Consider the following 19534-nt stretch of genomic DNA (forward strand, 5'->3'; position numbering starts at 1 on the left):
TAAGAATTTGCATGCAGGTGAATCATGTGATCTGCTATTGGCCTGCTTTGTAAACTAAACCTAGGCTGCTGCACATAATTTTGAAGCATTGAAATATGCCTAATCCATGAATCATCAACAGCTTTCAATGCAAATGCTGCTGCATCTGTCACCCAGGGTACAGATCAGAATTTGACATGTTTTTTTTTTATTTTATTTACTTGATTTTCTATTTCATTGGGTACCCAACACTGTGGATAGTCAATCAATTAAACTGGCTCTAATGATGTGAAATATATTTACATTTACATTTATTTATTTAGCAGACGCTTTTATCCAAAGCGACATACAAAAGTATAGCGACAGTACAGGGACAGGATGTGTACAGTTCCACAATGAGACAGTAGTACTCAGCTGAGAGCAAAGTCTGTTTGAGGATGCAGTACTAGCTAATTTAGATCCAAAACTAACAAGATCAAAATTATAAACAGTGCAATGAGTGCCAGAGTGAAGGTTGTAACAAAAAAAAAAATATATATATATATTTGTCATACTTTTATTTTCGTTTCAGTAAGTCATCAAGACCTCCCATAAAGTGACCCTGCATTAAATTTCAAGAGTACAAAACAGACTTGCAAAGGTACCATCTGAGATTACAGCCTCTTTCTAAAATTATACCACATAGTGGCAGAATATGGTAAAATCATGTAAGGAGACATGCAGACAACACTGTCCAGAATATTCCTTATAGGTCCGTTACAGGGTGTTGATAGCAGTGATTTAGATTACTCAATACCTATGGTGATTACTTTAAAAAAAATCAGTGAATCTATGCAGAATATTTGCCACATTTATGCAAAAACGAACAAACGCAAAGTGACAAACAGCTTTTCTTCCGCTCCACAAGAGGGAGACATTCCATTTTATTTTTCTTCTTTTTCCAGTTACTTGCTTTGAATTTTCCAGGGCCCTTCTTTACCCCAGGTCCCCATGTGTTTCTGTTTTGTAGCTATGTCACATCTCAGCTCATATTTACATTTTAACAAAAAGACAGACAGCAAAGGGGGAGGGCTTATACGTATAGCAAGACCTTCCCTCTTTCAAGACAAAATCAGTGTTTCTACATTCAGTGCGATCGCATTATCACAGGTAAAACTAAAAATGAAACCGACTTCTACTGTATTTTAGAGTGGATCCGAACTGTGAAAATAGTTTTTATACCCAAGGAAAGTTTGCGATTGAGGATTGTTTGCTATTTCTAGTTATTCTCTGCATGTCGGCTACTTCCCGGTGTCGACAACTGACTGTAATTTAATGAATGTAAGGCTGCACCCACGTGGTTTGATCGAGGAGACTGCAGATTCTTTTGTTCAAAATCAATCAAAAACGAGGAAGACGGACAGATAGGAGAGGAGCATCAGAACCAGGAAATTCTTCCGTCAGATTTCTAGCGAACGTTAGCGAAAAAGAGACCGTAAAAGTTTTAGTTTCCACTCCAACTTTAGCTAGCCACCTGAGAAAGAGAAAAAGTTTTTCACCGTTATTGTATACTCGAGGTTTGTATGACTTGAAAATTGTAGCTTGCTAACAAGCTAGCTAGCTAGCAATATATGTAATTTAAATAATCTAACCACTAAGGTGAATGGTTAACTAGACAGATATTCATTATATGTGTTTTATTCAAGAGATATAGCTTTTATCTGGCTAGTTTCTCAGTTTTTCGACCTGATTCAGTCGTTGGTAGCTAGGAATATTTATTAGATATTCTCATTCGATGCAATCAGCTGCGCACGAAAGACAACAAAGAAACAGGGACTTGACTTCAGAGCTTGCTGTTTGTAACCATTTACGTTTGGTAGCTGGTCGCCTACCTAGTTCGCTTGTGATAACTAATAAGTATTTGCTTCTCTTAAGATATTCTTATCCAGCTGGCTGTCTCTTTTAGTAACTTTTTATCGTTTGGTTAGCTACTTGGGTAACTAGCTATCTAGCGGCATTCACCAAATAACGTTTCTTTTAAAAATCACGATTAGCCAGACAGTTAAATTTTTTAAAATATGTTAGTTACTCAGCTGTCGGCATTTGATAAGAACATATTTTTCTGTAATCCATTTAGCTACTCCAGCTATCTAGCTATACAAAAAAGCTTTTGTTCCGTTCAACCGGTCATCAAGCTTGACTAGCTAGCGTTTTAGCGGGTTTGCAGATCTTTGGAAAGTAGCAAGCTATTTTCCGGATAATGGTTAGCTGCCTAACTGGTACTTAAAATAATCGTTAGCTGGCAAGCACCACATTTCCCCCGTTTTACTATGTATTGTCTGTCTTGGCAGCTAGCTTTGCCGCTATTTAGAACATGACCTTTTGGGACATACTCCTAGCGTTGATTCAGATAGCTAACATTATGAATGGTAGTGCGGTAGCCATCTAACTAGCTGCTTTGTGATGACAAGCTTCTGCCGAATTTCCCTTGTCACTATAGGATTTTATCAATCCGATACTGTTTAATGCACCGAGATATTGATACAGGGGGTGTTGTTTATGTTCTCATGTTAACTGGCTGACTAGCTAATTGGATTTGCAATGTTCGCTATTTAGATGGTTTGATTCTTAGTTAGCAAGCCATAAAGCAGGCTAGCATGCTCAAGTCCCGGAAAAATGCAAGTGGGGATAACGTTACCGCATTGTTGCAAAATGGCTAGCAAGGTACTGAGAAAAGTATTTCACCAGCCAGCTAAAACCCCGCCGTTTTTTGAATGTTTGGAGTAAATTTACCTTCTATTTGTAAATCCTATACAATTTTAGTAACAAAAGCTAGTTCGCAGTAGTCACAAAACACATTTTGTCGCTAGCTTACTTGCTAGACTAGTACGGTTGCAACTAGAACACAATGTGTTGACTTCGGTAATAATTTTGCATATTTCCCTAGAATTTGAAAGCAGCAATGCAGTTTTTAGTGTGAATGAATGGAATATGAAAATACCAACAAGTTAAAAGAAATACGCATATGCCCAGATAAAGTGCATATTGCAATATTTTTTTTTTTTTTTTTTTTTTTCAGAAATTTCGCAGTACAGTCAATCTTGTGGACACGCGTGCTTGTAATAGCTGGTTATGGCCCCACACCCAGACTGATACCTCTGTATTATAGGACAGAAATAACTGTTTGCCTGCTCTCAGCCTTGACTGGTAAAGATGTTTGTGTGATGTCGCACATAAAATATGCAAGCTCGCACAGTAGTTAAACAGGTTTGCACATGATAAAAAGTAAATGCCATGTTAACTTCGTATGTAGACGTAGACTGTAGAGCTGTAATTAGTCAAAATCATTGAAAAGGACCCAGTGAAGACTGCTGCAACATTACCAAACGTTTGACAGAGGAAGGAAAAGACATTCCTTTATGTGACTGTATTTCTTCATTATTAATTATTGGTTTTTCTCTTTCTTTCTCTCAGCTACAATGCCACGCAAGAAGGTGACTGATGCTTCAGGGAATGGTGGGATGAAGCGGAAGAGAGGTGGGGGCAGGAAGAAAGACAGAGATTTCAGCAGCGACGACGAGTTTGATGACTTTGAGCAGGAAAACACAAAGAAGCCCGGGAAACCCACCTCCAAGTCCGGTTTGCAGCCGGTCACTGTGGCCGACGACGTTAAAGAAAAGATCGTAAGAGCACCGTCCGTGTAAACTAGACCAGCGTTTCCCAACCCTGCTCCTGAAGGCACACCGTCCTGCATATCTTCTATCTATCCCTGCTCTACCTACCTGACTGAACTCATCAGTGGCACTTTTGATTAGCTGAGCACACCTGATTTAGTCAAGCAGGAAGGATACATAGAAGATATGCAGGACAGTGTGCCTCCAGGAGCAGGGTTGGGAAACACGGAACTAGACTAGTCTGCACACAAGCATTTGCACCTGCCAGGCCCACTGAAACTTGCTCTGACTTCATAGCTTGCCAGCTATATTAAAATTCCCGGTATTGTCCCGTACATCCAGTGGAACCAAACTCACTGTGATCGGTCAACAGTAAGAAGTTAGTTGCATAAATAACAGGTGTCACCAAGGATCCAGCCTTCCCAGTTTAGTGAGCCTGAAACAGGTGTGTGACTTTGAGGTTTCAGGCTGTTGTCAAGGATATCACCTGAACAGCATCTGGAGAAAGTGGCCAAGTGAGTGGTGCCTTCAGTGTAATACACACACCCTATGCTCTTGAGGATCGGCCAAGTCAAAATCTCAGATGGTGACTGTGCTCTTCTGTCAGGGACACATAGGTGAATTAGGAAATTCTTGTCTACAGTTGAATCCTGCTAACTCTAGTCTAGGGAGGCAGGTGACCTTTTTCTCTGTTGCCTGTGTTTCATGCTGATGTGGCTGTCAAAGTGATACTGAACCTCAGAATACAGAATCAAATGAGCCAACAGTAATGTTTTTTTTTTACATAAACTTGTAGGCCCCAATAATAATGGTTGAAAAGACACTCAGAGTTATTTCTGTGAAACATGATTGATATGTTACCTTAATATGATAATTTAGTATTTGTAATTGGAGACTGTCATTTATTTTTGCATCCCCTAGGGCTGTCAGAGTACTTGAAAATCATAGCCAGGGCAGGCATTGGACTGCTCCAAGCACAAAAATAAGTGAATGGCTGGTGCAAAGGGAAAAGGATCGATGCATCTAACCAAAATCTTTCCCTGGTTTTAATCTTTTCTCAAAGAATGGGTGTAGATGTAGTAAGGCTAGAATTCAGTTGACTTAATGCTTAATGAACACTTCAGTGTGTTTACCTTGCTATTCGATCCCACCCCCCCTGCAGCCTGGTTGTACTGTTGCTGCCCACTTTGACATTTGAGACACTGTCTGCGAGGCAAAGGAAGTACATGTTTACCAGTATGGGGTTGCATATTTAGCACAGTGTAACTGAAAAGTAGTAAATCCATACAGGTTGAGTCAAGTACTTCAGCTGAAAAAGAAGGGGGCGGAGCGGAAGAGCTTTCTCTTTGGACCGTTCTTGTAGTGACATGTGCTTTCGTCCCCCTCGCCATTCTCCGTTTCACTTCCTGTCTCAGAAAGCGAACCGTGGGCCTGTTCTCTGATGACGTGTTGTTCGAAATCAGCGGAGTTGTAACTGATCCAGTGAAGCAGACGGCAACACAGGAAACTTGAATATATGGTCTAGCGGTGGCGGCATGGAGTGTGCACATGCTATACTGTTGGAAGGGCCTCTACCTGGTACAGAGGAGGAAAAAAAAACTGTTGGTCTAGAAATCCGAAGCCCAAATGGGAGCAAGCTTGAAATTCAGAACACACAATCATAAAATGTGACTGCCTTTTTTTCCCCCCATTTAAGTTTGTTTTTTTCCCCCAAAATCAAAATTGAGTGAATCCATATCAATTTTACTTTTTTATTATTGGTCTAAGCCTCTAGTGGCCTGTAATATTCTTTTGTCAAGCTAAATCTATTATCTCTTTGGCCAAGACGAATGAGATCGCTTTAGTTTGAGTCTAACGCACATCTCTCTTGACAGGATGATTTCATCAAAAGGCAGGTTACATGCACAGATCCCCGTTGCTGGACTTAATGTGAACAGAGGGGCTCCTGATAAACCGATTCTCACCCTCGCTTCTGTGCCCCCCTCCGTTAATTCGTGTCCGCTCATTCCTGCTCCAATAGAAACTTGAAGGCTCCAAGGTCAAAGGGCAGCTGCTGATCTTCGGAGCCACAAACTGGGACCTGATTGGAAGGAAAGAGGTGCCAAAGCAGCAAGGTAAGTTCAGCTCCTCTACCTTAAAGAGCACAACCCTCCCAATACACACACACACACCTACCTGCCTGCTTCTGTTAGCTGCAGCTAGTCAAATAGGAGTGACACTGCCATTTGCATGCGGTAAACCTGCCTCGTGTTTCTAAACGGTGTGTTCAGTGCTTCACGGCAAGAAACGCGCAGCCATAATTCTGACTTACAGTAGTAGTGTGAGAACAGAGGCAGAAAGAGGTGGTCAGAGCCAAGAGCCTGGCTCCGGCTCAGGATCTCCTCCCTTCCCAGCAGCCCCCAGATGCAGTGTTGTGACAGCTGTGGGGTGTGGAGGCTGTGGTCAGACAGGATCAATGCGGGATTGATCGCCGAGAGCGGCGTGCGACCCGCTGCAGTGCGGGAGCGCGCTCGGTCACGTCTCGCAGCAGCACCTTGACAGCGATCAAAGGTCTGAGGCTCAAACCCCGGGGTCCCTCTCAGCCTCACACATGAACCTCCTTTCGCATGCGCCGCAGCTGAAATGACATTTTCACTTAGAGGCCGCGGCCATCAATCCACAGACTGCAGGGTTTCCCTCCCTTCTTGTCGGAGTATTAAAAGCCAGTCGTGCTGAAAACATCTGAACTGCCCGCTTGAAATTGACCCAGCCAAGTGTAGCCTTCATGAGGTTCAGCCGATTTATCGCTGAGGCTGACTGCACTCTTCAGATATAGTCGAGGGCACAGAGACATGGATGATAGTGAATTTTGTAGCACAGGAATTTTTATCTTGCTTGTGACACTAAATTAAAAATATCTTTTGTTTGACCTTGACGTGTCTTTGAAAAGAAAATAATTACTTGGAGTAGCCAATACCTTTTTTAAGTTCAAGACTGGAGGTCAAACTGAACATGGATAATTTTAAGAAAGGCAAAATATGTTCATGGCATAAAAATCTTCATTGCATTATTTTTTTCCATATGTGAACTTGGTAGGGCCGTGTTCTCGGTACCTTGGCATAGCATGGATTGCGTTATTTCTCATTAAGTCCACGACAGGAAATTTGTAAAGACTCTGCATCGTCTTCACACGGGAGAGACCTGTGTCGTGACACGGGCGCTCTTCGCTAAGTGTGGGGAATGCGTGCAGAACGGGCTGGGGCCTCACAGCTACAGGAATGTGGAGAGAAGAACGCACACTTGCCCGGAAGCTCTCTCCCAGTTGGTACATTAGACAGACCGTGACTTGCGTCCTTGGCTGATCTCAGGGAATTCGCGAGCTCATATTTAAAGACGCAAAGATGCCTTTGAGAAAGGAAAGGTTAGTGCAGGTGAGCGTGGATGTTTGCACCTGTTTGCTGCTGATAGCCTTGTGTTCTGCCGGGCTGTCTGACCCTGTTAGCATGCAGAGGGTCAGGGGACGGGGGGGTGGGGGGGTGGGGGTTGCCAGGCTGATAGCGAGGGAAGCAGGATGTGCTGTTTAATACGGAGCCTTTATGTACATATCAAAGAGGCAGGTGTGATTGTGCTGAAAATGCAGCACGCATCGCACCGCTCCTGTGCGATTATTCCTGTTGAATGAGCAGTGTAATGAGCAGCCAGGGTTTGTTATCACCTCCCTCGGCTTGTGCTGAGATTTCCATTTCCCTGCGCGTGTGTGTTTGTTAATGTTTGTGTGTGTGTGTGTGTGTGTGTGTGTGTGTGTGTGTGTGTGTGTGTGTGTGTGTGTGTGTGTGTATTTCAGCGGCCTACAGGAACCTGGGGCAGAACCTTTGGGGGCCGCACCGGTACGGCTGTCTGAGTGGTGTGCAGGTGAGCTGTGTGGTGTCAGGACCCTGTGCGGCTCACAGCCTCCTCATCACTGCTGAGGGAAAGCTCTGGAGCTGGGGTAAGTTAACACCGCACCCGCCCCCGCCCCCCACCCCCCCTAGACCGTCCCCAGGGGAACCTTAGCTTGGCTCCTCTGCCATTGGCTCTACTGGTACCGTTTAAAAGCTGAAGCTTAGCTTCATCCATCATGATTTAAACAAAGTTATGTAAATGCACGCTTCACTGACCTGCCAAATTTCTCTCGCTCAGAGGGAATAGATTTGATGCCCCCTGGCTTATTTCCAACACCCCTCTCTCAGCTCTATAGCAGAATGTCTTTTACAGATGCCACATTGGTAGTGGTGTTTTTTTTTTTTTTTTAACTCTGGCAGGCTTGGTGTTAGTGTCAAGGTTAGAGACCATTGGACAAATTTCTCCAGGCTGTGGGATTCAGGGGTGACCTGACTCTTTCTCTACCTGTTTCTGTCTTTGTTTCAGGACGCAACGAGAAGGGTCAGCTGGGTCACGGGGACACCAAGCGCATCGAGGCACCGAAGCTGGTGGAGGCCCTGGCTGAGGAGGTGATCGTGGCAGGGGCGTGCGGGCGCAACCACACCCTGGCACTGACAGGTGGGTGGTGCTTATGTTCACAGCCTATAGAAGGCCACAGCAGGGGCATATGCCTCCTGCAGTCAGGTTGTGACATTATAATGGTGGGAGTGTGGAACATTGTGGTAACCTGGTGACCTCTCCATTTTCAGAGAACGGTACCGTCTACTCGTTTGGAGAGAACAAACTGGGCCAGCTCGGCCATGGAAACCAGACGGATGCAGTCCCAACCCCGGCGACAGTAAGCCCCCTCCACCCATCCATTTCTGCTGTCTTCATAACGGCCATCTTATTCAAGTATAGTTTGCACTGACCAGCACATTCATTTTCAAAGGCAGTTCTCAAGTGTGCATGTCTTTTTTTTTTTCCCTTCTAAGTGGTTTAAATTTAGAGCACTTTAATGGTGTTGAAGAGCACTCCGTGTGTTACATAAATCTGTAATGACGCTATCCTGCCAATGCAGAAAAACGTGATTGGTTTCACGGTTCTCAGATCCATACACATACGGCTTTAGTACACAGTGTGCAGACGGGACGAAAGGCCGTGTGCTGTAAGTCGGTAGCCTTCGTCACGGGAGATGGGTTTCAGATGGTTGTGTGAGCACTGAGCAGCTTTGTGACGGGAGATTTCAAAGCATCAGGTGTGCAGTTCTGCCCCTCTGAGTTAAGCTTATAGCTCCTCTTCCCCCCTCTCCCCCTCTCTCCTCAGATTCAGTACAACGGGCAGCCCCTGGTTAAGGTGGCATGCGGGGCGGAGTTCAGCATGGTGGTGGACTGCAAGGGCAACCTGTACTCCTTCGGCTGTCCCGAGTACGGCCAGCTGGGTAAGTTCCAGCACCCAGAGACACCACAGGAGGTGCCTCCATGTGTGCCGAGCCGCAAGGCGGCTCAAACATTAAAAGTTAATGGGGCTGCCGGTTTTGATCTTAGTGCAGGGCGTTGCTGTTGTACCCTTGAGAGAGGTGTTTGTAGTGTATTGCTTCATGAAATGCCTATCTGCGTTAAAGCTTGCATGTAAAGTCTAAGCTATGTCAGTTTCCCTGGGTAAGGACGCCTGCTGAGCGAAAATAAGTAATAACTTAAATAACTTATAAAATCACATTCTCAGCTGCCTCTCGCCTCTTTTCCCTGCCCCTCTCAGGGCATAACTCGGACGGGAAGTTCATCGCCCGTGCCCAGCGCATTGAGTTTGACTGCGAGCTGATCCCACGCCGCGCTGCTATCTTCATTGAGAAGACCAAGGACGGCCAGGTGCTTCCTGTGCCCAACGTGGTGGTCAGGGACGTGGCCTGTGGCGGGAACCACACGGTGAGTGGGGGGTAGCGGCACCTTGCCAGTGGCTGCCGGCTAACACAGCAGGCGAGATCGCAGTCCCTGCCTCCAGAAGAGAGATGAGAATGCTCAGTGCCTCTCTCGCTTCCTTCTGAAGTCCAGGAAAGGTGGCTGTGGGTTCGCATCATGTGTGTGTTTTGAAAAATCAGCACACCCCTGCACTTTTTTCCTCTACCTCAGCATTGTATGAAATTCATGTGTGAAAATGAAGGTGCATGTTTCTAGTGCTCAAGGCTATGCTCAAGAGATCCGCACTCATTTACCTGTAGGCAGGAAATATATTCATGGCCCAGTTTCCAGCTAATGTCTGCATGGACATAATGAACACCTTTGGAACAATATGTTCCAGCAGCAGTGAGCAGTACTGCATCTCTTTTACCACTAGAGGGCACTGGAGCCCAGCTTAATAAAACTGGAACACTGCCGAAGGTTGTACAGTACGTAGAACTGAGAGCAGCAGTGTATGTATGCCTGTACAATTAGAACTTACTTTAAATTAAGTATCGGTTGGAATTGATTAAAATAATTTTAATGTGTTTGTTTGTGGATGAGCAGCTGGTGTTGGACTCTCAGAAGCGGGTGTTCTCCTGGGGATTTGGGGGTTACGGGCGACTGGGTCACACAGAGCAGAAGGATGAGATGGTGCCCCGCCTGGTCAAGCTCTTTGACTTCCCTGGTCGTGGGGCATCCCAGATCTACTGTGGGTACCAGTGCTCCTTCGCAGTCAGTGAGATGGGTAAGAGCCGGACTTCTGCCACCAACCAAGCACATTGGTGCCTTGAAAAATGACTACCACTTAACATAGACCTTAGCAGAAATTTGTTGTGGAGTTCGTTGGGTTTGGAAATTCAAAGTATGCTTTCTCTCATGCATTAAATGTTAGTTTGCCACTGCATTGTATACCAACGACACCCTACTTTGAGATTTTAAACCTACGAATGAGTAATCTGACCCCTCTGTGCTGCCGTCTGCAGGAGGGCTCTTTTTCTGGGGCGTGACCAACACCTCTCGGGAGTCTACCATGTATCCCAAGGCTGTGCAGGATCTTTGTGGCTGGAAGATTCGGAGCCTGGCCTGTGGGTGAGTTTCCAGGCGTCACAAAACCAACAGCCTTATTACAGCCATATTATCCGTACTGTCAAACTCGTTGCCTATTCATTTTCTGTAGCTTCTGTATGGTCACTGTAATGTGGTGACCCAAACTCAGTACAGCATTCTAAATATGGTTATCTGACTTCTGACTTCAGCAGTTATCTGAGGTAACTGTTGAACTGAGAATCTTCGGTGTCAGTTGTGCACATTCACCATGACTCATTCATGTTCGTATCAGATGTGCTGAGCAATGCTGTGCGGCGTGGTGTTGAGCTGAATGAATTGTCTCCGACTCGGTCAGTATCAGCGAGCTGAGCGCATTGTGTGTTTCTTCCAGGAAGAGCAGTATTATCATCGCTGCAGATGAGAGCACCATCAGCTGGGGCCCCTCCCCCACCTTCGGAGAGCTGGTGAGTCTTTCAGTCTGCACCACACTGGCTGAACAGAAGGAGAGCAATCTGAGATACATACATCACGCTGGCAATTTAAGAGAGCGAAATAATTACCTGAAATATGTACATCACACTGGCTGAAGAGAGCAGGACTTAGAGAAGATCAGAGACTCGTGTGGTTTTTGCAGTGCGCTGTGCACTGTGATCCCACTATCAGCAAACATCAGACAGAACTGTTTAGCTTGTTACTGTAGGAGTTCAATTTCAAAGTTCTTTTAAGATATACATTAACCTTCTGGTATTATAAGAACTTAGTATTTACATGCTAAATTTAAAAATTTAAATAATTTTATTTAAATTTTCAGAATTTCAGATTTTTAAAAATTTTTTTAAAGATGTTCCAGGATTTCTAAAAGCCCTAAACCTTGTCTTTTAAACCTGCACTCTTAAAAAAAGTAGAGGTGCAGTCATAGAAAAAGACTGTTACTGTAAAACTGAACAGAGACTGAAACACTTCACACCAAATTTATTTCCACTTCATGTTTGGTAAAAGCAGTGTTTGTGAAAAAGCAGGGTGCCTGCAGCCACTGATGACTGGTGTGTGCTTGTGTTTTTAGGGATACGGCGATAACAAGCCCAAATCCTCCACCACTCCCCAGGAGGTGAAGACCCTGGATGGTATTTACTCTGAGCAGGTGAGCAGAGCCAGTGTCCAGCAGGGGGCAGCAGCTCTTCTGTGCTACTGTGTACAGCTTGGTTTTGCGGGGAAGTTCCCAGGGTCCTTTGCAATGTCTGTAAACTGTATTTTACAACAAAAAGAAATTGCAAAAGTAAACAACGTAACACAGCCAATTACCTCCTCTTTGGGTACTGTTAACATGCCCACTGTTTAAATGGGTAATTTATTTGTGTAATTACATTAACTCGTAATTACAACATTAGAGAATTGCCTTTTCACAGCCGCTAATGACCTAATATTGAATTAGAAGGATAGGTTAATCTCTGGGGCGGCTGCATGTCTTTTTGTTAGGTATTTCTGCTATTGGAGACCACTAGCAACAAAGTCACTTTAATGTGTTGATAATATCTTGATGCTATGTACCATCTGTAGTATTGTCACAGTAGGCCCCCATTTGAGACTTGGGTCCCAAGTGTTTCCTTTTGCTGAACTTCAGGAGTGCAGAACAATCTCTAATCCCTGTTACTGTTTTTTGTTGCAGGTGGTGATGGGATACTCACACACCCTGATCATTGCTCGTCAGGAGACGGAGCAGGAGCAGGAGAGGCTGAAGAAGCTGCCAGAGTACAACCCCCGCATGCTCTGATTGGCTGCCAGTCCTTGACCTTTTCACCTCTCTTTCCAAGAGGCAACTGATTTCCATTACAGAATGCACTTGTCCTCTAGGTCACCTGTGTAGTCACGGTGGTGGTGTGGGAGGGGAGAGCGGTAAATAAGATGAGGACACAAGCATACTACAGCTTTAGAAATAAGAAAAAAGCAACACACTTCACATGTTAACACTTCAATTTGGATGAGCTCACCTGTGAAAACAGGCCGCCAATCAAACTGGAGCCACCGTCGGGTGAACGGCTCCTCTCCTCTCCCACCTCTGTCACGACAGAAACTCTGGCCACAGGTTCGCTCAAGCCTCCCTTGAATCGCAGATCTCCTCCTTCCATCCTTGAAGATTTCAGCCCAAGGGTTCCATGTTTTGTATGTTCTTAGTTTTCCTTTTTATGTGGGCCATGTGACCTGATCCATGTCCATTCTTTCCAAACAATGGGTGCTATAAGGCGTCAGTACAGCCGACGCCGCTGGGCAAATCTAACGAGCAGGTGGAGGGATGGCTCCAAGCCCCAACACTCCATATTTGTGCCTTTTGTTTTTTTAAAGTGACGTATTCGAGGATGAGGCTGTGCTTTGTTGTCACAGAGAAATCGATATTTGTTGTTTCTGTGTAATCTTAATATGTGTGTTCCTGTAACAGTGTTTCTGTGCTCACGGTTTTGCTCTATGTCCACGCTGTCAGTTTTGTTTAATACAGACAGGTGGCGAGAGGCAGATTTTTCAGGGCTATTCAATCTTTGCGAATTGTGGTTTGATCTCCATTTTAGCCTGTGAATTCATGTAAGTATTACTTCTTTCAGTTTGTAACACATGGTCTCAATTGCTGCAGAAGTGAACAAAAAAACCTACGGAAAAAAGTGCTCCTGAATTAAGGGACAAACTGCAAAGCAGGAAGTGTGAGTAGGCTTCTGCCTGTTGCCATTTTGCAAAACCTGTTACATTCCTATTACTACTTTTTTTTTTCCTTAATTGTTCCTTGAATGGGTTGATTTTTGTGTGCAGAGAGGCTGCAGGATGTTGAGCACAGCTGTCCAGGTCTTCAAGATCAAAATGACAGACATTTTTAAAAGACATCTTGTGTTAACATTAATTATGTGTACCAGTTAATGACGTCTTCTCCCAAAATTGATTATCAGTTTGTATTGGCAGGGTATGTTCCATGGAGTCAGTTGGCCTGTTTCTTGTTCTGGGTTTATGGATTTTTTTGTACTTTTTTGACTGTTTTTTTTTCATGGAAATGTTAATTAAAGGTTCACGTAAGTTGGTTGTGTATTTTTTCTCTCTCTGTATGGGGAAAAATTGGTAATGAAAAGATTTAAAGGGCATTCTTATTTTTCTTGGCTCATTTTTCCCCACTGTCAGCTTTATTTCATGGAGCCCTTTTCATCATTTTCCAGGGACTAAAAGTGTTGTGGAACAGACAGAATATGAATGATGTCATTAAGTAGCAGAACTCAAGACATTTGGGCTCTGTTGAACACCACAGTTTGTCTGGTCCTGGGCGAGACTGGGTTTTTTGCAGAACCACAGGATAGACCTCACATCAGATGCTAAAGCATGTTCAGCTACTCAAAATGGCTGTCACAGTGTCCAAACAAAAAAAATAATTGCAATATGACCCTCAGGAACATGGGTTCTTGCAGTTCAGGACCCACTTAAGAGGCATAAGCATGAGAACGTGTTTCTTTTCCAGAGGATTTATTAAAACACACTAAACAAATACACGGAGTACAAAGTAAAATTGACCATATTCACATTTTCCCTTTCATTTGCTTTCATGAGCAAATGCCCCCATCCCATAATACTCCTTGGGGTCGTTAACACCAATGATCAAATTTATGGTTTTATTTGCCTCCTTACAAACCTTCATACAACACATTTTACATGCCATGTTTACATTTCTACAAAAATTGCCTTGGCCAGGATCTTTTGTGAGCTTTTGAAGCCTTTGCCATTCACATATATATAGTATTAGACTGAAGCCTTTATCTTTATTATATCCATTTATAAATGAACACTGTTTCTTTATCAGTGTGATACTTAGTTTTCACGGGCTTCAGTTTGATTGCATTGCATTTCATTTTCAAAGTTCCTTCTCTCTGGCGATTCAAAATAAATTGAAACCAAGGGTCTAATGGTTCAAACAATATTGCTGTTCTAAAGGGACTACTCTGTATCAAACATAAACCAACCATGTTCACTGATGACCCATACGGTTCAAATATCCTGGAACCTTACACTTGCATACAAGGCCCCAGAATGGCCATGTATTACTGTTTATCATCTTCCAGATTAGTGTATGTTAATTGTCACTATTCTCAGTTCAAGACAAAAATGAATCCCGCTCTAGTACCACACTGTCCAAATACTGTCTTAAAAATGACATCTACACAAATCTACAAGGTGGCTTCCATTATCACATAAATGCACACACCTACAGCAAAAATGAAATCAGGCTAAGCTACAGAACACCACCATGGAACACCTGTCAAAAGCACAACACAAGACACAGAGTAGTTACTTTAAAACTGCTTGGGGGGGGGGGGGGGGGGGTACATACATATTTTATATGCCTATTATAGGGGAGGGTTGACATTTGATACCTGCTTCTATCATGACGATCTGTAGGTCCTTAAACTGAATGTGGATGACAGCCATGCCCTTTATATAAAGTGCTTCATAACAGTACACAGTCTCTGCACACAGCTCCACTCCACCACATGCATATTGTGCAAGATGGACTGGACCACTTCAAGACACAATGGTACGGTGTACACGACAATCGGTGTGGTCTTACCCACACTGTATGTTGCCCATCATCTTGCAAACACAAGTGCCTTTATGATAACTGATTTCAGAGCATTTCTTTGTAAAATGTAAAAAAAAACCTTGATATTTTTCTTTTCAACAGCAAAATGTCTTGATGATCGGTCAGAAATCTCTATTTCCATATTTTCCTTTGAGTGCACTTTTTTCAAGAACAGGATACAAACGGTCTGACCATTCCTTTAGATTGTTTTTACATTCAAATCTTTGATTTATCCTTTCACATTCAGATCGTTATAGCTCTACAAAAGAACTTCACCAACAAACAAAAAAAATGAAACAAATAATGGAAAAAATGACAACATGACCACAAGCTAGCTCTCCATATTTAAATCTTTGGAAAACAAAGAAATCAACAAAAATGAAGAATACATAATCACATAGCGCTTCAAATGATACAATTAAATACACACATTCAGGACATAAAGGTAGAATTCCAAGCCTTTTCGGGGCAGAAATGCCTTAATTCTTTTACAGTGTGATCTGAGGACTTCAGCCACATTTTGACAGAGATAGTATGAGCACTGCTGTAAGAATCTGCCATGATGTCACTCAGGTAAGCAGTTTCAAACCAACGACACTCCTACTACTTGCTTCGACACTACTTGCTTAGAACAGTGGCTTTGCAAATAATGCGGCAGATACCACTCTCCAGTCCTTAAAGACCACAGTCCGTCAGAATTTCCAACTCTATTTAAACTTTAAACACTCTCTACACACTCTTAAAACTGGGGAGTAAACCAGATTGTAGCTGAAGACCACAATAAGATAAATAACATGCTTAAGTGCCTGGCTGGGACAAAAGCTTGCATGGACCATGGACCTGGACCATGGACCTGTCAGGACCTAGGGTGAGAAACCCTGGCTTTGTGGATGTGATTTACCTCCCAACAGTTTGAACGGTACACATTGCCTTCAGCCAAATACAGTTTTATGTACAAACGTAAGAACGTTATATGTTTGAGTCCCAGCAGTGACAGTGCTGAGCGCCGTTTTTGTTTCTTTACAAGGCGTGTAAAAGGATTTCTTTTTCACACACAGGTTTACTCTCCACACATTGTCCTTTCAGGGCCACACACACACACACACACACACACGCACATTGTGTCCACACCGAGGGCCGGGGACAAAAGGGGAATCCATTTGGAACATTGCACCTTGCACCTTCACTCTAAACACTGACACCTATTGTTCAGACACTTTACTCTACAAACTGAGACTTATTATTTCAGAAACAAGCCTCTTCCCCAAACTCCAACAACAACAAAAAGTCATTTCCGGTGCATCCCATTAGAATGCCTTGCTGTGTATAGTCCCTCCCCCTCAACTTCAAGTCAAGAACTACAGATGCACTCAATGAGATCAAAATAACACAATTCAGTGTTTGTCAGCCGTTTCTCTAACTTTCTTTTGTCTGACTTTGTCTGACTGTGGACCAGAACATTGTGTGTTCAAATCCTGTGCAGGACATCACTGTTTGCATGATCAAGGGTCAGCTCAACAGCTCCAGTTAAAAATTCACCTTCATAAATAGATTACAGAATATTTATGGAGAGGATTAAAAACACAAAACCACCTGGATGAGGCAGACAGAACATAACCTAGAAGTAATAACTAATAATGCCCCCTTGTTATTTGGTCGTCCTTTTTAATTTTCTCCTCTCATTATCTGCTTCAGCTTTCTCCTCTTTGTCCTATTTTAGAAGGCAAACTACTGTATTTGTTTTACTTTGTACTTTTCCTTTTTAAGTAAAAACAAAAAACAACAATCTGTTACAGAATACAGTATAGAACATTACAGAATATTTGCCTCAACTGCACTTTGACCATAACTGCCCCATGTCTGTGTCCCATTTTCATTAATATTCACGAGGACATACAGTGCTCAGTGATTGACAGTGGTTATGAATAATGCCTAACTGCCCAGCCGTATTAATTTTTATGTATTTTAGCGATATGTTTTGTCTATGAGGAGTTGGTGGTGTGATGCTTTAGTTGACAGTTGACAGATGCACTCCTCCATTGATTCCCTCAGTTACCCTTAGAGCTTTTGTGTTCCCCCATTACCCAGAATTCACTGCTTTATCAAAGGAGAAAGTGCCAGCTAAGATTTCCATCTTATCAATAATTTAAAAATGACTGATTTAAAGGAGGAAATCTAGCCAGCAGTCAGAGGTTAAGGATCCAGGAATGCAAAGTGAGAAAATATTTGCTTTGTTTCACAACAAAGACACGTTACAAACAAGCCAGGTATCGACCACAAACACTTTCTCAACCGCAACACCGCGTTGGCTTTCACAAGGACTTTTTAAATTTTTTTTCTTTTTTTTTAACAAGATCCCTTGCTTTTTTAACCCATTCCAAAAGATTTTGTTTATTCATTTAGTCATTCATTTAGTTTCATTAGGTAAACAATGCAAAATAAAGTGCAGTCTCTTTGCAATATACATTTAAGAACTCCTATCAGCGTAGTATCTAAATAATACAGTATTGGAAATGTCCATATGGTAAGGCTGACTCACCATCAAAGCGACACAAGACACATGGAATGTAATATGACACCCAGAGACTGAGGCATGATGAAACCACTGAGTCAACCACCTCATTCAATGCCCTCATTCTTTTATGCTAATTTGACACAAAATTGCACTGTAAAAAATATATATATGGTATATACTTACTTTGCTGATAGCCAGCAGGCTGGGATCCCATGTTGCTTGGCTTTCACTGTGGATTTTGTTGAATTTGAGGCCCCTGCATTTAAATGATTCACTGTCCATGTCAGGTACTATGCCCAATCCAGTCTGCTGCACTCCTCCTTTGTGTGTACTGGTGGTGTGAGTGCTGATCCAGCAGGGGGCGCCGTTGCGCAGACGACAGCCTGGGCTCAGATACGCAGAGATCCAGGGTTCACAGAGCAGGGGAGAGGATAGGAAGCCTCACCGAACTTAGCGTGTCCCTGTCAACACACACAACTGGAGAGGCTGAACACCTGTGCCCTGGACTAACACTGAGCTTGCAGCCGATGAGCTGGGAAAAAAAGCAAACTGTCCTCAAAAGAGACGTCCACTCCACCACGTGAACGTGACCATCAGCATCTGTTTTGAGCGTATTGAGGTGGAGGAGAGAAAACGGCCCGCTGTCACAGCTTTGTCTCTCTCCACAGAAAGGTCCGCCACGCCTGTGACCTCCCACTGGCCCGCTTTACTCTATACAGTAAGTTGAAAGCAAAGACCCATGGACACTGTACTGTATGAAGCATATGCAAAGAAGGCCCTCAGAGTCCTTGAGAGGGAAGAAAAAGTGCAGTCGATAGGATATATATTATATTCATAACTTTGAGAGAGTTAAATGCTTGTTGGTGCTGGGGCAGGATCTAATCCTCAATGCAGATGACATCGCTGGCCTTTCCAGTCTTCATGTCAGAGACAGTGATGTCCTTCAGGGGGTCGCTGGACTTCATGTCCAGGTGGCTGGATGGGGGAGGGGGTCCGTTTGTGGAGACTGGCAGGAAGAGGGAATAAAAAAAGTATGTTAAAGAGTGTGGAAGAGCAGCCTTTCTCACACAGCAAAGGCACAGAAGGCACAAGCAGTCTGGGGAGGAGGCCTTTGCATCCCCACTCACCGCTGATGTAGGGTCCCAGGGGCATCTGGTTGTAGTTGACAATTCCTCCACCTCCTGGCCCTCGGAAGCTGCTCCCAAAACTGCTGCTGTACATCTGAGAACAGCCAAATGACCCCTGGGGGAAAGGCTGGAGACCACAGACTCATCGTCAAATTGCCTGATTACATGCCTGATACACATATACTTATGCTCACTGACACACACATAAATTATATATATATTACTCATATAAAGAAGCAAATACAAACACTCACACACATAGCCACACTTACACACTCATACAGTAAGCAGTACAGTCTCACACAGTTCCATAGGGAAGCAATAGAGGGTTCTTTGCTCTAAGAACCCTGCACATTTTCAAATCAGGGTAAAGCTAATGAATCTCTCTCGTTCTCTGAAGCTCTGACCTGCTGGGGCGGGGGTGGCGGCTCGTTGCCGCGGTTGGTGAGCCGGCTCAGGATGCTCCGCTCGGACATCTGCAGGCGCGCCGCCACGGGCGGGATCCGCGACAGCATGGAGGGCAGCCGCGTCACGTCCGCCTTCATGTCGCTCAACAGCTCCTCCAGCTGGTTCAGCACTGCAACAGCAGGAAGCGGGCGGCACGGGGAGGTCACACAGAGTAATAATGAGAGTTCAGGCAGGGGGGGTCAACTGACAACTTCCAACCTACAGAGAGCTGCAGAACATACTCATATTTACTCCTGCTGTTGGTTCTGATGTCAATCTCTTGGTTTGGTGCTACCTTCCATCCAACAAGTAACAGAAGAAAGTTTCAACAGGATGCCTAATAT

At 43.8% G+C, this 19534-nt stretch overlaps 2 protein-coding genes across 3 annotated transcripts in view; one reads left to right on the top strand and one right to left on the bottom strand.

The window, feature by feature from the left end:
- The first annotated feature begins 994 nt into the window (after positions 1–994).
- Positions 995–13608, top strand: rcc2 (regulator of chromosome condensation 2). 2 transcript variants are annotated; one of them, XM_036533255.1, is made up of 13 exons: positions 995–1128; positions 3433–3641; positions 5653–5746; positions 7456–7599; positions 8019–8150; positions 8282–8370; positions 8838–8952; positions 9270–9436; positions 10016–10196; positions 10435–10540; positions 10890–10962; positions 11562–11639; positions 12165–13608. In XM_036533255.1, the coding sequence occupies exons 2-13, from the start codon at positions 3438–3440 to the stop codon at positions 12267–12269; spliced, it is 1488 nt and encodes a 495-aa protein (XP_036389148.1). In that variant the 5' UTR covers positions 995–1128; positions 3433–3437; the 3' UTR covers positions 12270–13608. The 2 variants fall into 2 exon arrangements, with proteins under 2 accessions (XP_036389148.1, XP_036389149.1); XM_036533256.1 differs by lacking the exon at positions 995–1128 and adding an exon at positions 1225–1535.
- Positions 13609–17369: 3761 nt separating this feature from the next.
- Positions 17370–19534, bottom strand: part of chd5 (chromodomain helicase DNA binding protein 5) — a 35263-nt gene continuing 33098 nt past the window's right edge. The window contains exons 38-40 of the mRNA XM_036532606.1: positions 19151–19320; positions 18744–18870; positions 17370–18622 (exon numbers count right to left, since the gene is read on the bottom strand). Of these exons, the coding sequence (XP_036388499.1) occupies positions 18495–18622; positions 18744–18870; positions 19151–19320 (425 nt within the window). The 3' untranslated portion in view covers positions 17370–18494. The remainder of the gene's footprint in view (positions 18623–18743; positions 18871–19150; positions 19321–19534) is intronic.

This window comes from Megalops cyprinoides, chromosome 7, assembly GCF_013368585.1.
Source record: "Megalops cyprinoides isolate fMegCyp1 chromosome 7, fMegCyp1.pri, whole genome shotgun sequence".
Taxonomy (NCBI): domain Eukaryota; kingdom Metazoa; phylum Chordata; class Actinopteri; order Elopiformes; family Megalopidae; genus Megalops; species Megalops cyprinoides.

Coding starts and splice junctions, on each gene's coding strand:
- rcc2 (XM_036533255.1), top strand. CDS start 3,438: ATGCCACGCAAGAAGGTGACTGATGCTTCAGGGAATGGTGGGATGAAG. Junction 3,642..5,652: donor ACGACGTTAAAGAAAAGATC/GTAAGAGCACCG, acceptor CTGCTCCAATAG/AAACTTGAAGGCTCCAAGGT. Junction 9,437..10,015: donor CCTGTGGCGGGAACCACACG/GTGAGTGGGGGG, acceptor GTGGATGAGCAG/CTGGTGTTGGACTCTCAGAA.